Source organism: Papilio polytes, unplaced genomic scaffold (assembly GCF_000836215.1).
Source record: "Papilio polytes unplaced genomic scaffold, Ppol_1.0 DF822733.1, whole genome shotgun sequence".
In the NCBI taxonomy this organism is placed as follows: Eukaryota; Metazoa; Arthropoda; class Insecta; order Lepidoptera; family Papilionidae; genus Papilio; species Papilio polytes.
The window spans coordinates 2,720,832-2,737,914 of record NW_013526471.1 but is presented as its reverse complement, the minus strand read 5'-3'; the positions used below and the strand labels follow the sequence as shown (position 1 = coordinate 2,737,914).

Below are 17,083 nucleotides of genomic sequence, written 5' to 3'. Positions count from 1 at the left end.
TTCTAAGTAATTGTAGGACGATGTTTAAGTATTAAATTATAGCATAAGACGTTTTGTAAAATCTTAAATCTTTTGAAAATGAAAACTGCCATGTATTCGAATTTTTACAGAATTTTTTAAACCCGTTTAAAATTTTTGCAACTTTTACGAGGAGTTTTTAAAATAGTTTCTACACTAAAGTAAGGAATTGTAACCAATACCCTAGATAATTTTATAATATACATAAGTATTAATTAAAATCATGATATTTCCCTAGAATCTTATAGAAAAAAAATCTCATAGCATTTATTATTATTACGTATTTATCACATTCCATAAAATTATATTACTAGTTATATTGACCACAAAATAGCTCGATCAGAAATGTTGCCCTTACCATATTGCTGAAATATATGGAACAAACTCTGCGCACATTAGAAGTTATTAAGGCAATTGAAAAACCACCAGTGAGGATTTTTTATATTCTTGATTAGACTATGAAAACTATAATAATATAAGCTAGTAGAAAAATTATACATAATTAATAATTACCTTATAAATATTATAAAGACAAAGTTGTTTACAAATTTTGTTGCTAGAAATTTATTCCCCAAAAATATACTAGATTCATTTTAAATCTATTTTTATGTGTCATCCAGTCGTAGAATTCTATGTAACTACATTATTAAAAGGAATAATACTAAATAATTAACAATTAAAGTAATCATTACTGGTAATATTAATAGAACACCAATTTCCTGTCTTAGCACAAATCCTGTTAATATAAATTGATGTTATACATATTTTAATTACTTTCTTGTTGATGTAATAATTATTATTTTATTATTATAATATACAATTTACTGTTTACCTGTAAAAGTATGCAAATTAATGTAATAAATACTAATTAATCGTAATTGGTAATTAATGAAAATGTTATACTCTTTTAACTATGGTATGTTTGCTCAATTTATTTTATTGTTATGTTTTAGGTATTTCAATGAATTTTGTGATAATTGTTACACCAGTATATCTCAAACTGAAAGTTGTTTTTACTGTGATTTAATGTATTGAATTATTTTAATTTTAAACTGTTGCTTTTTATACTCAAGTTATACTTTACTATTTTTGATAATATTATCGCTCAATTACTGAATAGATTTTAATACGGGTTTATTAGGAAAATATTTATCCATTAGTTAAATTCTCCTAGAGTTAAGTTTTGTTTCCAATAAAATGAAAATAACGTATGCGTTGTGTTTATTTTAGTATCCCATTTTTTCTCTTAGAACACGATGAACCAATAGGGTTACTTCGTGTGCAACAAATACAGCTCTTGTAATTTTGGCCAAAAATTATTCATTCGGTCTATTATTCTTAACTACGGAAGAAAGCCCTGTAGTCAAACTCGATAAAAAAGTATAGACAAGCTTTCTGATTCTGACATTGACAATCGTCGACAGTTTTTTTTGATAATTGACACCGTCGTTTTGTCAAATCAAACATTTCTTTTTCAAAACATTTCTTGTTAGCGTCCTCTTGGTAATTAAAATGTTTATTGTTCATGTTACGTAGAAAGGTATTTTAAAAGAAACCAAAATGTCGCTTGAAATACCTTTGATGAGCACTGATGAGGTAATGAACACAACATCGCGGTATACGTTTTCTAGTACTGTCAGTGTTTCATAACTGGAATTTGTTACTTAGGTGATAGAGTTGGATCCAGAGCAGTTACCATCAGGGGATGAAGTATTAAGTATACTACAGCAAGAACGTCCTCAACTAAATGTTTGGATTAATGTCGCGGTAAGTTATACATAACCTCTTGTGTTATTGCTCCTTAGTTTTTAAAGGAACATAGTTTAACGCGATTTATAATCTTACAGCTTGCATACTACAAGCAAAAGAAAATAGAAGACTTCCTTAAAATATTAGAATCATCCAAGAACTATGGAAACCTTGACTACAGAGATTATGAGAGAGATCAAATGCGGGCCCTCGACATGGTGGCAGCATACTATGTGCAGGAGGCGAATAAGGAGAAGTCAAAAGACAAAAAGAAAGATCTTTTCACAAAAGCAACACTTCTCTATACGATGGCAGACAAGATTATCATGTATGATCAGGTAAATTAAATTATACTTTTGTATTATTTAAAGTATTCCTTCTGGTATATTATACCAGATAAACAAGTCTACTATGATATTTTACAAAAGATGTATGAACTTGAAACTATGCGGTTAATGATGTGTTTATGTTTATATCTAGAACCATCTTCTTGGCCGAGCATATTTTTGCCTATTGGAAGGTGATAAAATGGAACAAGCGGATGCCCAATTCAATTTTGTACTCAATCAATCACCTAACAATGTACCATCTTTGCTGGGTAAAGCTTGCATTGCATTCAATCGCAAAGACTACAGAGGTGCTTTGGCATTTTATAAGAAAGCTCTAAGAACAAATCCTGATAGTCCTGCAGCTTTACGTCTAGGGATGGGACACTGCTTTATGAAATTAAACAATCAAGAAAAAGCCAGGTAAACAGAATATTTTACCCGTATTTCATGTATTTTTGCTTAAAAGATGTGAAAAAGTGATTTTCAACTGACTTAGAAATAGAGGAGGATCACAGTTTGATAGATTTTTATTTATGTATTATGATTTATGTATATTATTTTATTGATTAGTCTGAGATTTGTGATCCAATTCAGGTGTTTCATATATTATTTGAGGAGGGAATACCTGCCATTTGGTCCCACTTATTTCATTACTACTATCCAGAATTATTCATAAACTATCCAGTGGTTTATGAGTTTTTCTGAAAAAGTGTATTGAAAGTTGAAAATATTTATCTTAAAGTCAGTTTTCGATTTGCTTACTTAATATATTATTTGCAGGATGGCCTTTGAAAGAGCCCTACAATTAGACCCTCAGTGTGTCGGAGCCCTAGTAGGGCTGTCAATATTGAAGTTGAACCTTCAGGAGAATGAGTCCAATAAAATAGCTGTCATTATGTTATCAAAAGCATATGCTATTGACCCTAAAAACCCTATGGTGTTGAATCATCTTGCTAATCATTTCTTCTTCAAAAAGGTTTGTTTTCTAGAGAAATCTTTTAATATTTATAGTGTGCACAACTTTGAACAAACTATTGTACAACTGTTTAGTCTTACTTTGATTTCTATGAGTTTATATGGAGGTGTGTACACTACTCGATTTTTAGTTATGCAACTAAACAGTTGAATTGGCAGCGAAACAATCGACAATCACAATACAATTGTGCGATAGTTTAGTCAAAGGTGTGTGCCCACTCTTAGTAGTAGTAGTAGTAGCTACGGTTTCCGCAACTCCACGACTAGCGCGTATTTTGCGTGAGAATAGGACATGGATTACTCCAGCCAACCCAGCCCACCGAAGAACCCCAGCAGACCCTTTATATTGCTGGTGATCTCAGGGAGCGATCTCGGCGAACCAAGATACCTAACCCTGTATTCAGTCACCGCTCGGCACTCTTACTCTTTAAGATGAATATTAAAAAAGATATAGTTGACATAAGTGACATAAATATTTCTTTAATAATTTTATATTGATTACTTTTCCTACTTAAATCTCCAATACTAACAAAGGGCTGGGGCTTTTTAATAATAAGAAAAATTTTAGCAACCTAATTTTTTTTTGTTTTGTTTTATACAGGACTATGGAAAAGTGTTGCATTTAGCGATGCACGCTTTCCATAATACGGAAAATGAGGCAATGCGTGCTGAGAGTTGCCATCATTTAGCTCGCGCGTTCCACGCTCAAGGAGATTGCGATCAAGCCTTTCAATATTATTACCAGGCAACACAGTTTGCTCCGCCTAACTTTGTGTTGCCACATTATGGACTTGGGCAGATGTATATTTATAGAGGAGATACTGAAAATGTAAGTAAATACTGTTGTTTCATTTATTCATCTTCAAAATATTGAGAACACAATAATGGAACATAACACTCATTTTTAACACTGTAGACCATATTATTTCAGTTCATTTAATTATATCTAATAAATATAGAGACATTATACTAAAACATATGTTTAAGCCCTTTGACTGCCTTGTTGATTATTGTGGTTGTTACCATGGTTATATGTTTCACCATAAAAAGTTATCACCACACTTATTTTGGTATAAGTACTTTGGTAATAATTGGTAAAAAGTTAAAACATGAGCCTATGCATAATCATGTATCAATTACTTTTTTTGTTAAAAACCCATGCTTGATTTATGTCATAGTATAAAAGGGTCATAAGTAAAGATGAAGATGGGTTGGTACATTTTTATGTCTCAATAATTTATCGCAATAACAAAACTAATTACTTTAGGCTGCACAATGCTTCGAGAAGGTTCTCAAAGCTCAGCCAGGGAACTACGAAACGATGAAAATCTTAGGCTCCTTGTACGCGAATTCTCCGTCGCAGTCGAAAAGAGATATAGCTCGGCAACATCTGAAGAAAGTCACTGAACAGTTTCCTGATGATGTGGAGGCGTGGATTGAATTGGCACAGATATTGGAACAAAATGATTTACAGGTATTATTATTTCACTAATATTATAAATGTGAAAGTTTAGATGGATGGATGTTTATTAGAGTTTGTAGCCTAAACTGCTGAATGGATCTCAATGAAACTTGGCATAAATATAGAGGATAGCCTAAAAGAATGCATAGACTATTTACTTTTGTTTTTTTATTCCCCTGTGGACGAATGCTACTTTTGTATTTTAAAAATTTCAATTAATTAAAAAAAAGCTAAAACAATTTTAATATTCTTGTAACTGTATATTTATTTTAGTTAAAATGAATAAACTATTTTAAATTAAATAAAAATGATGTATGAGAGTTTGAATATATTGCTTTTTACTTAAACATTTCATTTTTTTTCTTAATAATGTCGTTAATATTTTTATTACATATTTTTTTTTTGGTACATTAAATGTTTTATTCCAGGGTTCCCTAAATGCGTATAGTACAGCAATGAGAATCTTAAAAGATAAGGTAAATGCGGATATTCCCGCGGAAATATTGAACAATGTGGCCGCTCTACACTACAGATTGGGCAATCTCTCTGAAGCTATGAAATACCTTGAAGAAGCACTAGAAAGGTATGATGAAAATTTATATTTTACTTTATAAAAAAGCCATTATTAATTCATGATTATTTCATTTTCTTTTATCTTTCTTTTACTAATATTGTTAAAGCAAAAGTATGTTTGGATGGATGTTTGTTACTATGTATATCCAGAAGAAATAATGGATGTCTGAAATATAGTCTAGAAAAACATATAGGCTGTTTATTAACCCTTAAATGCACGATTTTTTTCCTTTTAAATTGAAACGGGTAGTGAATTGAACATAGATTAAGGAAAAACAAAGATTTTTTTTTTTTCAAAATAGTCTATTACGTATAGAAGAAAAGACTGATGTATAAATGCAACATCATGCCTTTAAGGGTTAAGTTTTTATTCTAAAGTCCGTGCAGACAGAGTCCCAAGCCCCAGCTAATAAAATTGTGCATAAAAATTAGTTCTACTTTTATGAACATACTAAAATGGAATACATTAAAATTACTGCTGTAATCTACTATATTTACTAGATATAGTAATTCATCTAAACTAATAAAATAAAGCGAAAACACACACTTCTTTGTGTCGTAAGATGTCAGCAACTACAGCATATTTTTAAATAATTCTTTGTTTTATAAAAAGGCCTACACTTACGTCATGCTTTAGGCTATATATTTTCACGCTTATAAACTTAGGGGGCAAATAAATTGGATACAAACCCTAATGTCGGAAAGAGACTATAAGCTAAGAGCTGCCAACATCAAGGAAGCAAAGTTGCCATGTTTTGTCATCATGTCATTTCGATATTTGGAATTAATTATTTGACAAATGTGAACAATAAAATAATATTTTCATAATTTCATACGGATGAAGCCGCGCGGGAACAGCTAGTTAGTGATAATAATAAATTTTACAAATTCCAGAGAGACGGTTGATGCAAAAACTTTAGATGCCCAATATTATAATTCAATAGCGGTGACAACTATGTACAACTTGGCACGACTTAACGAAGCTCTCTGTATATACAACAAGGCTGAGAAACTATATAAGGATATATTAAAAGAACACCCTAATTATATTGATTGTTATTTAAGGTAAGAAGTTAATTTATGCTAATATTATAAAAAGGTAAGATTTTTATTTTTTTATGTATTGAAATAACTCAAAAACTACTGGACCGATTTTAAAAATTCGTTAACCGTTAGAAAGGGAATTTATCTGTGAGTAACATAGGATATATTTTAATTATATGTGTGTAGTCGCGAGCAATAGCTAGTGTTAAATAATCTGAGTTCGTTTGAGATTGACTTTATATCACACTTTATTTAAATAGGTCTTTAAATGTATCAGTTCTAGTATTCTTTGATTATATCAAGGATGTCTAGTGTTCAGATGATGTTTTAGTAACAATTTATTACCAATGGTACCTTTTAGGAAATTTGTGGTAAGATTTTATACCACCTTTATTGTCTATATCTAAAAGTATGGTTTGAGATTTTCTAATTTTCTAAGAATTCACGAAACTCACTGCATTTAAGAAACAATTACATAAACACATAATATAATATTGAAATGTATATATATATTATTATATTATATAATTCACGGTGTTTGTATATGACACGTGATATTATATTTCTCCCCTTCCCCCTCATAGAGATGTTAAGTGATGTTTAACACCCTTCACCTAACCTTTTATAATAGGTAAGTTATGTATAAGCAAGGTATATAAGATGAAGGTATTACAAGGTTGGGATGCATGGCGCGCGACAAGGGGCGCATCTACGACGCCTCGGACTGGTTCAAGGAGGCGCTGAAGGTGAACACGGAGCACCCCGACACCTGGTCGCTGCTCGGCAACCTGCACCTCGCGCAGCAGGAGTGGGGCCCTGGACAGAAGAAGTTCGAGAGGATCCTCCAGAACTCCGCCACCAGTACTGACGCCTACTCCCTCATAGCGCTCGGTCAGTTCAACTCGAAGATAATCTATACATATAATAAAATTGGACTGTCTGTTTGTAATATCAAAAGAAAATTCCAGATTTCGGGAAGATGATGTATTTGCGTTGCTGGTAACGAAAATCGCATTTAATTTTTTTTTTGTCTGTCTGTCTGTCTAGATATATAAATTGAAATCTTGATCTGATTTAATTCAATTAATTGATACATGTATAAGTAACGCCCGCGACTCCGTTCGCATGGGATTTAAAAAACATAAAAGTGAGTAGTCTATGTGTTCTTCCAGACTATCCTCTACATCTATGGCAAATTTCATCGAAATCCGTTTTAGCCATTTAGGCTACAAAGTCTAACAAACATCCATCCATCCATCTAGACTTTGACATTTATGATATTAGTAAGAAGTAAGATTGTTTAGGTAACGTGTGGCTGCAAACTCTACACCAGCCGTGCCGCGAGAAGGAGCGCGAGAAGCGGCACCAGGAGCGCGCGCTGGCCATGTACAAGCAGGTCCTCAAGAACGACCCCAAGAACATCTGGGCCGCCAACGGCATCGGATGCGTGTTGGCGCACAAGGTATACCACAACTCACATATCTTGTCTGCTCGGAACATTATGCAGAACATAATATTCGTGTACAGTCTTGGAAATCCGCGGTGTCCCACTTTAGGAAAAATTGGCTATTATTAGTAATTACTAAATAGATAGCGGTGAGTGCAAACGAAGGGTTAATAATAAAAAAATCTAGCCTTGTGTCTCTAACCGACATTTTTATATATAAGCTATTTTAGCTAAGTTAGCAAAATATTAAAAATCAATTAAATTGAGAATTGTTTTAACAATTTACCTGTTATTAGCTGTTGCTCGCGACTACGCGTGAAAAAAATATCCTATGTTACTAATCACCTTTCTAACGGTAAAATAATTTTTAAAATTGGTTCAGTAGTTTTAGTGTTGTTTCAATATATGTAAAAATACAAATCATTCCCCTTTATAATGCACTAGCTATTTCTAGCGACTTCGTCTCCGTGAAATTAAAAAATTAAAGATATAGCCTAGCCTATATTACTCACAGATAAATTAGCTTTGTAACGTTAAAATAAATCTTAAAATCGGCCCAGTTTTTCTTGAGTTATTTCAATACATTAAAAAAAAAACAAAAACACAAATCTTTCGCCTTTATAATATTAGTATAGATATAGACATCACTGTTATAAACTATTGTAAATACGCAAAATATTAAAACAATGAAATTCTTTTACGAAATGATGTATTATTTAAAATTACTTGTAATGTTTTTTTTAGTTATTTGTTGTGTATATTTGCAGGGTTGTATCAACGAGGCGCGCGACATCTTCGCGCAGGTGCGCGAGGCGACGGCCGACTTCCCCGACGTGTGGATGAACATCGCGCACATATACGTCGAGCAGAAACAGTACATTAACGCCATACAGATGGTAAGAATACTATTTATTAACGGGATAGTGGGAAAACACAATATATTTAGGAAATAAGATTAAGGCCATTGCTTTTAAGTAACTATGGGAATCTTAATTCTTTGTTGGTATTGGTATTGTAATCAAGATCATAACCTTTTCCAGCCTTACAAATAAAGCAAAATTTCTACTAATACTTGTAAGGTTGTTACATTTTTCGAATATCGTAAATGCAAAAGTTTTGACGGATTTCGATGAAATTTAATATGGTTGGTTACTTTTAGTTAGACACAGTATGTGCTGCTCTTCTATACGTCTCTATCAGCCTTCATATCTGAATCCACGCCCATCTTAAGCATATCCTCTTTAACACAATCCATCCATACTTTCTTCGGTGTTCCTCTTCCTTTGTAGCCATCAAGTTCATTCTTAACACTTTCTGGTTTATGTCCCCATCGTCTCGTCGCATAACATGTCCATAACACGCTAACTTTTTGCTTCTCAATTTCTCCACCACTGGCGCTACTTACAAACTTCCTCTAATATACACATTCTTGACATTATCCATTCTTGTCACACCACACATCCAACATCGACGACAAGTCATATGATGGACTTGTAGATCTCTCCCTTAAGCTTAAGAGGCATTCTTGGATCGCAAGTCACAAATGAACGGATAGTTAATATGTTTGTTGTGTGTGCAGTACGAGAACTGCATCCGCAAGTTCCGCATGGCGCACGACGAGGAGTGGCTGACGTGGGTGGCGCGCGCGCAGGGGCTGGCGGGGCGGGCGCGGGCGGCGCGCGCGGCGCTGCTGCGGGCGCGCCGCGTGGCGCCGCACGACGCCGCGCTGCTGCACAACACGGCGCTGGCGCTGCGCCGCCTCGCCGCGCACGTGCTCAAGGACGAGCGCTCCGAGCTCGCCGTCGTGCTGCGCGCCGTGCACGAGCTGCAGGTCTCGCACAGGTAACCTTCTTACAATATAAGGTGTCGAAAGAACAAGCAGCTTGAATCCACTGCTGGCCACAGACATCCGCAATATACCCTATATGCATCTATTTTTTCAAACGATTCTAGTTATAAAAAAACCAGAAAAAAAAATTGACGCGAAAATATTCAACCATTGAGCTAAAAATAATAAATATTACGACCATTTTCGAGCGACAAAAACGCGATCGGAGTTGTCATGAGACACGTGACGTCAATTGTCATATTGCATTCATAACATACGCTCAGATGTCACTTCGATGTAAATAACAACAAAGTATCTCATTGCTTCTCAAGGTCAAAAAGTCAAAAATCGATTGATTTTTATTACTCCTGGTACAAATAAGTGGTAATTAATAATTCTATTCATTAATTTTTTATTTTAAAGTTGGTTTTGATATTGTGTTTACAGTAAAATACTTCAAGAGTGTATTTCTATATAAACTAACGTAAATGAACTGTGTATTTTTACAGTAATAAAGTATACTTAAAAAAAGTTTGCTGCAATTTGGCGCATATGCATATTGCCTATTGCAGATGTTGTCTTCTTAATTGACGGTGATAAAGATGACATTTCCCCTTCTTATAAGAAAAGGGTAGAAAGGGAAAGGGACTAAAATTAGACCACCGGCAACACTGATCAGACGAAAAGCAGAATTTCAACATCACGCCTGTCTTGTGTGGTGGTAGTGCTCCGGACGAGCCCTACAGTGCGAGTTAAAGTGGACTCTACCACTGTTGAAATCTTAATATAGATTAAATTTGAAATATTCGAAGTTTCCAGCTTACAGTAATGGTGTACTGTCAGGTACTTCCAGCGGCTGGCGAGCGCGGGCGGCGAGGGCCAGGAGCGCGGGCGGGCGGAGGCGGGCGCGGGCGCGGGAGCGGGGGCGGCGGCGGAGGCGCGCCAGTGCGCGGACTTACTATCGCAGGCGCAGTGGCACGTGGCGCGCGCCCGCAGGCAGCATGATGAAGACCTCACCTTGAGGGACAGGCAGCGAGAACAACGAGAGGCGTTCCGTAGACAACAGGTTAGTAGACAGAACCTACAGACCCCTACAGTACGTTCCACCGGAAATCCCGGAATGCCACCAGTAGGGGACGGCCACTGAGAGGGTTTAGTGGGTATAATTCTATATACCAACCCGCAGTGCAGCGTGGTTGACTATGACCTAGCTACCCTGAGAGCTGGTAGTGATAAATCCTACAATAGCCTGTTCCACTCCGGGGATTAAGATTTCTCCATAAAAAGAAAATGTGAACACACCCAAAAACACAAAACTAAAGTACAAAACCTTCACCTATTTTGATACTGTAATTATATTTAAACAATTATGGTAATGACTGTTTCCTTCTTTTAACGTTGTCATAATATTTACTTAGTAATTTTTTGTTGGTTTGTAATCTACACTGATATAAAGAGAAAATATTTTTATAACTCAAAAACCACTGGACAAAATCAAATTCCTTACCATTAAAAAGCTACGTTATTAGTATCATATACTACTTTTTTTTTATTTCACACGGTAAAAATCGCCAGCAACAATAATACAAGAAACAATACAAATGTAAGCCATATATTTGTATTGTTTCTTGCTTGATTCGCCATCCATCCTTATTTAAAGTAATCTAGAAACCCGTACTTACTATTTTTAAAGTCTTTAATATAAATGTAAGTAGCGTAATTAAATTTAAGTGTTCAATTAAAAACTCAGCTACTGCCTACTAAAATGGCGCGCTATTCCAATACATAAATGACATTGACAGCTGTCAGATAGGGATGGCACGTTTGCCAATAATCTAGTGTTGCGCCACTCCAGTTCAGTACTTATGTTCTTAACACTGACAGGAGGAGGAGCGCAAGCGTCGCGAGGAGGAGCAGGCGAAGAGTACGGTGGAGATGCTGCAGAAGCGCCAGGAGTTCAAGGAGAAGACGAAGAACGCGCTGGTGTTCGCGGACATGCCGGCGGAGGGGCGGCCGCGCGCGCGCAGGCGACGCGACGAGTACCTCTCTGACTCGCCCGCTAGTGGGAGCGACGCGCCGCGGGAGGAACGGTCAGTGGTACTTTGTTCTGCTTACCCCAATACGTGCAGATAATACCAACCACCACCGTCAAGAATACCTTCTTAAACTTAATTAAATTCTTGATAATATTATCATAAAGAGTAAAGATTTGTTAAAAAGCTATGTTATCACCGAGTAACATAGGTTACATTTTTTAATTTCACGCAGACGAAATCGCGAGCAACAGCTAGTTCTTGTTAAAGAAGCATGATACATGGTTTGCATGTGAAGGAGCGAAAGTAGAGCCTGAGTAATTATTTGGTTGTATAAATTCGATTGGTCCAAAGGGAAAAGCTCTCAATGTGTCGTTGTATATTGTGTTTGCAGTCGCGAGGCTAAGCAGAAGAAAAGTCGCAAGCGCGAGGGCGGCGAGGGCCGCAAGGGCAAGTCTCGGCAGCGGCGCGACCGCGGCTCCGGCAGCGACAGCGACCCGCCTGCTAAACGTGGCAGGAAAAAGGTATATACATACATACATAAAAAATATATATAACATATATTAAAAAAACATACATATCGTTAAAGTTCTAACACCACGGTTGTCAAAAACAGCAACTTTTCAGGAGAGAGACAAAACTGCATAACTTTGTAAAGATACTATAACAGTATACTGTTTGTGTATACTTAATTATTGTTAGATTACCTTCCGCCCGCGACTTTGTCCGGGTGCAAAATGTCAAAATAGTCAAAAGGTGATTTACGAGGTATTAGAACTTCAACGACGATATACATATATAGATACATACACACAAACAGATTAAATAAAAAGTAGTAGCATATGTATTTTTCCAACCATCCATCCAATCTTTCGCATTTATAATATTAGAAAAATTATTTATTTAATTTACAAATGTGTATCAATTTTTATCTTCATTATATAGTATATGATTATTTTTACAGGGTGAGAAAGGTATCGGCAAACGTGAGAAGGGCTCTAAAGGGAAGTCTGACGAGAAGGGCGGCACGAAGCTACGCATGAAGATAGTTTCCAAAGAGACTATCTCTACGTCGGAGTCGGATTCGGACGCGTCGCGTAAGTCGCGCAGTCGTAGTCGCAGTCGCAGTCGCAGTCGCAGTCACAGCGGCAGTCGCAGTCGCAGCCCGCCGGCTACTAAAGGCCGCAAGAGAATTGTATCCGCGTCTGATAGCGATCGGTAAGAACATACTGTCATTTTGTTTAGAACATTAGGCATTAATATAATTGTAACTTTTTTTCTTAGACCACTAACTCCCGCCAGAATGGCGCGCTATTTTATACGTCTGAATGACATTGACAGATGTAATAGTGATGGGACGTTTATGCCACTGATGTAGTGCTGCGCCAATCCTCCAGGGCTTCACTGATTTTCTCGACAGTAGATTATGAGAATCTAAATTGGAACTTTGCAACGATTTTTAAATGTATTCTTAGTTAATTTATTCATTTTGTTTAGATCACGTTCGAAAAGCCGCTCTAAATCACGTGGCCGTTCACGCTCTGGATCTGCGAAGAGCCGTTCTCGCTCTAAAAGCCGATCACGCTCAAAGAGCCGCTCTCGCTCCAAAAGCCGCTCTCGCTCCAAGAGCCGTTCTCGCTCCAAGAGCCGTTCTCGCTCAAAGAGCAGATCTAAGGGACGTTCCCGCTCCAAGAGTCATTCACGGTCGAAGAGTCGATCAAAGTCTAAGAGCCGATCGCGATCCCGATCGAAGAGCGGTTCAAGGTCCAAAAGCCGTTCAAGATCCAGGTATGTATGCTTTTAAATTACAACGTTAATATTGTTATAGTCAAGTTAAACATTTTGGAACACAATTTTTAATTTAAGATAATTTTTTCAATGTTTAATTTTTAATAATGCGTATATGTAATCTTCACAGGTCAAAGAGTAGATCAAGGTCGAAGTCAAGGTCGCGTTCGCGCTCCAAGAGCGGTTCCAGAAGTCGTTCCGGTTCCCGGTCGCGTTCAGGCTCGAGATCTAGATCCGGATCTAGGAACTCCAGACCAGACACGCCCGTGTCTAGGAAATCAGTTTCCGCAAGTGAAGACGAGGCTTAGATTAGCCACATTGCATATCTATATTAAATCAATTTACCTATGTGGTATTAATGCCCATGGTTACGTTTTCTGTGTATTATAATAAAGATATTAAAGTTTCACAAAATTATTGTTTGTTTTATTTCAAAAGGAAAATTTGATTTCTTTGTTTTGTCATGAATGTTGAATCTGTCCTCTGTTTGACAGTTGTGCCAATGGCGCGGAATGCGAATGTCAGTGTCAGTGTCAGAGTGTTGTAAATATTTGTGTTTGTTCTCTTTTCTGTTGAATATCTTGTTTTAATTAATTTAAATAGTTATGATGATGATATAAATGTATAGATAAAAGTCTTAAAGATTTGAGGACAATGATTAATTACATCTTGTTAAGGTGATAATTAATATTTAAAATGGATATGCTGGAGCCAGGTAAACGAATAAGTTTAAAACGCGCGCGTCCTAATCCTTTATTTCAAAGCTGGCTAGAGGAACTAGAAGAAGAGGCTAAGCAGAAGAAAAGCAAACATGAAAATAAGATAACGGAAGCTTTAACTTCTCTTTCCAAATATCCTTTACCTCTACATTCAGGTGCTGAGTGTGCTATCCTTAAAGGTTTCGACAAACGATTATGTATATTCCTAGACAAAAAACTACAAACATATAATACATTTAAGGGGATATCTTTACATTCTATTGACCGGTTAAGTAAAGAAAGTAGAGTAGACCATATTTCAGATAGAATTGATCCGAAAACAACAACATACGAAACAGAAGAATGTGATATAGAAATTATAGACGTTGCGCCAAAATCTAATAGCCAAGTAAGTACCAGTCCACTGAATTCAGTGAGTCCTAGTAAATCTAACTCTGACTCAATTTATAAGCCATCTTATGGATCTGGAGGTTATGCTATTTTACTGGCATTGTATGAACAGTCTTATAAGGAAAATAAACTAATGGATAAGGAAACATTGATTGAACATGCTGAAAAATATTGCAGTACATCATTTACTATTAAAAAGAACACATTCTATACAGCTTGGGCCAGTATGGGTAAATTAATAACTAAAGGCTTAGTTAGAAAAGCTAAAAGTGGCAAAAAAACTGTATATTCTTTAACCGATGAAGGTTACTTAATAGCAAGGAATTTATCAAAAAATGCACCAAAAACATCAATTGTAGAGGACTTGATTGGTATTCACAAAAATCCTCAACAAACAATACAAAATGAATATAATTCAAAAGATCTTTCAGTTGAAGATGCTTCAACAAATAGTCAAACTTCAGTACAAAATTCACAAATTATTTGTATGGAAATGGCAGCAGATACATTTGATATAATATTACTAATAGATAAACAGGAAACAAGTGGGTATGTTGCCGTTTTATATACATTTTGCTGGAATTTAAATAATTTAAGTGTAATGTAAAACTACACAAGCGGGCACTACAACTAACAGTGGTAGTGCCCGTTTTGACATCTTAGCACGTCCGGCATGTCGTCCGGTGTAATACCACAACCACACAGAAGACAGGCGTGAAATGGAATCAATTCCGTTTCACCTAATTAGTGTGGTGCTGGAGGCCTAATTTAAGTCCCTTTCTTTTTACCACCCTTTTCTCATAAGGAGAGGATGGGAAGGGGAATTGAATTTGACGGTGGGGGAGATGCATAGGAAGGAATATTCTCTTTATGTGCGTCTCCTCCTCGTCGGATAAGGGTCGGCAACGCATCTGCAATTGCGGATGTCTATGGGCAGCGGTCTCTTCGCCATTTTGGCAGATTCAGGTGGCCGCTTGCTCGTTTGCCACCTTATGATATAAAAAAAAAGGTAAACATTGTGAATAATAAACTACGTGGAATGAAAAAATTAAGAGGCTCATTCTAGACTAATCTATTTATGTGTCAAATTCTATACAGATTAATTGAGCTGTATCGGAGTTAACTGCTAACAATCCATCCACCTAAATATTCTTTATTATACTAGCAGTTTATAGGATAGTAGATTTCAATTAAATTAGTTCATAAATAATGCTTTTTTTCCAGAGTTAACAATAAAAATGATCCGACAGTTGCACAATTTAAAAAATATCCGAACATATACCATGAGTACAGGTCACTAAAAGTTGGTGATTATACATGGATTGCTAGACGAAGAAACACTGAACAGGAGTTGGTACTACCATTTATTGTAGAAAGAAAGAGGTTAGATGATTTAGCGGCCAGTATCAAAGATGGCAGATTTCATGAACAAAAATTTAGGTTAAGACGATGTGGCATAGAAAATGTGATATATTTAATTGAAAATTATGGTGGTAAAAAGAATGTAGGACTACCAGTACAGTCTTTAATGCAAGCATTAGCAAATACAAGGGTAAATGATGGCTTTAAAGTGCATATAACTAAATCTTTGATTCACACAGCAAGATTTCTGGCAATAATGACTAAAAGGCTTGCTTTCAGATTTCAGGTATGTTCAAATTAATTATCCAATAAAAAAAATATGTAAGTTATGCTAAATTATCTATAAATGTAATAGCTTTATGAAATGCGAAAACATTAGAACATTAATTTTCTTAGCAAATGTGCAAATATAATAGCAAATGTTAGATGTCAGGCCCAATTAAAAAAAAACGTTCTCTTTTGAAATTCGTCTCATTTATAATATATGGTTGCAAACGAGGAAGCGGTTACTTGAATTCGCCGAAATAGCGAATAAATATATGAATATTATCATCATCAACTTGTCCTTGTCCCTAGGCAGCGTCAGCACAGTATGTGTTGCTCTTCCATACACGTTATCAGCTGTCATATCTGAATCCACTCCTTTAAGCATGTACTCCTTCATGCTATCTATGTATATAAAATTATTATATGGAGAAAAGTTAAAATTTATTTAAAATATAATTTTTTGTTTCAGAATAAAAACTTAAAGGGATGGAATGCACCGCCTGAAGGACACACATTAATGACATTTGATTATTTTAATAAAACTACAGTAAAAAATAAACCTTTAACTGTTACTGAGACATTTATTAAAATACTACTTCAATTAAAAGGAGTTTCTGTAGAAAAAGCTTTAGCGATAACCAGTAAATACCAAACTCCAAATTCTCTTATAAGTGCTTATAAAGTTTGTAATCAAAAAGAAGGTGAATTTTTACTAGCAAATTTAAAACATGGAGAGTTAAATAGAAATGTTGGACCTACAGTTAGTAAAACAATATATCAACTATTTTCAAGAACTAGTTAAAATTATATTACCCCGTGGGAGAAGAAATATTTGTTCAGCAAAAAAAGTTTTTGTAATTTATGTCATGATGTTTGAGATAAAATCTTTTATACATTCATGTTACTTAAATTACGTTATTTAATAAAAACCATGTTGTGGAGCTCAGATTTATTGGATGTTCAATGAAAACTATAAAATTATAAAGATGCATTGATATTTTGGTTAAGTTAATGAGAAACGTAACAAATGATATTAAGCTTTTAATAATGAACTTAATAGTTTTTCTACAAATTTATTTGTTTTAATGACTGACTATTA

General features: G+C 35.4%; 2 protein-coding genes across 2 annotated transcripts; both read left to right on the top strand.

Moving 5' to 3' along the window:
• Positions 1–1,448: 1,448 nt before the first annotated feature.
• LOC106105735 (RNA polymerase-associated protein CTR9 homolog) lies at positions 1,449–13,640 on the top strand. Its single transcript, XM_013286168.1, has 19 exons — positions 1,449–1,614; positions 1,687–1,785; positions 1,866–2,105; positions 2,248–2,516; positions 2,877–3,072; positions 3,673–3,900; positions 4,339–4,545; positions 4,962–5,116; positions 6,001–6,171; positions 6,827–7,041; positions 7,455–7,612; positions 8,365–8,493; positions 9,177–9,439; positions 10,269–10,491; positions 11,310–11,515; positions 11,853–11,982; positions 12,423–12,676; positions 12,956–13,246; positions 13,377–13,640. Exons 1-19 carry the CDS (start codon positions 1,579–1,581, stop codon positions 13,552–13,554), a joined length of 3,648 nt encoding a protein of 1,215 aa, XP_013141622.1. The 5' UTR covers positions 1,449–1,578; the 3' UTR covers positions 13,555–13,640.
• Positions 13,641–13,812: 172 nt separating this feature from the next.
• On the top strand, positions 13,813–16,822 carry LOC106105738 (crossover junction endonuclease MUS81). The gene is made up of 3 exons (XM_013286169.1): positions 13,813–14,904; positions 15,580–16,003; positions 16,454–16,822. The coding sequence occupies exons 1-3, from the start codon at positions 13,943–13,945 to the stop codon at positions 16,784–16,786; spliced, it is 1,719 nt and encodes a 572-aa protein (XP_013141623.1). The 5' UTR covers positions 13,813–13,942; the 3' UTR covers positions 16,787–16,822.
• Positions 16,823–17,083: the final 261 nt, after the last annotated feature.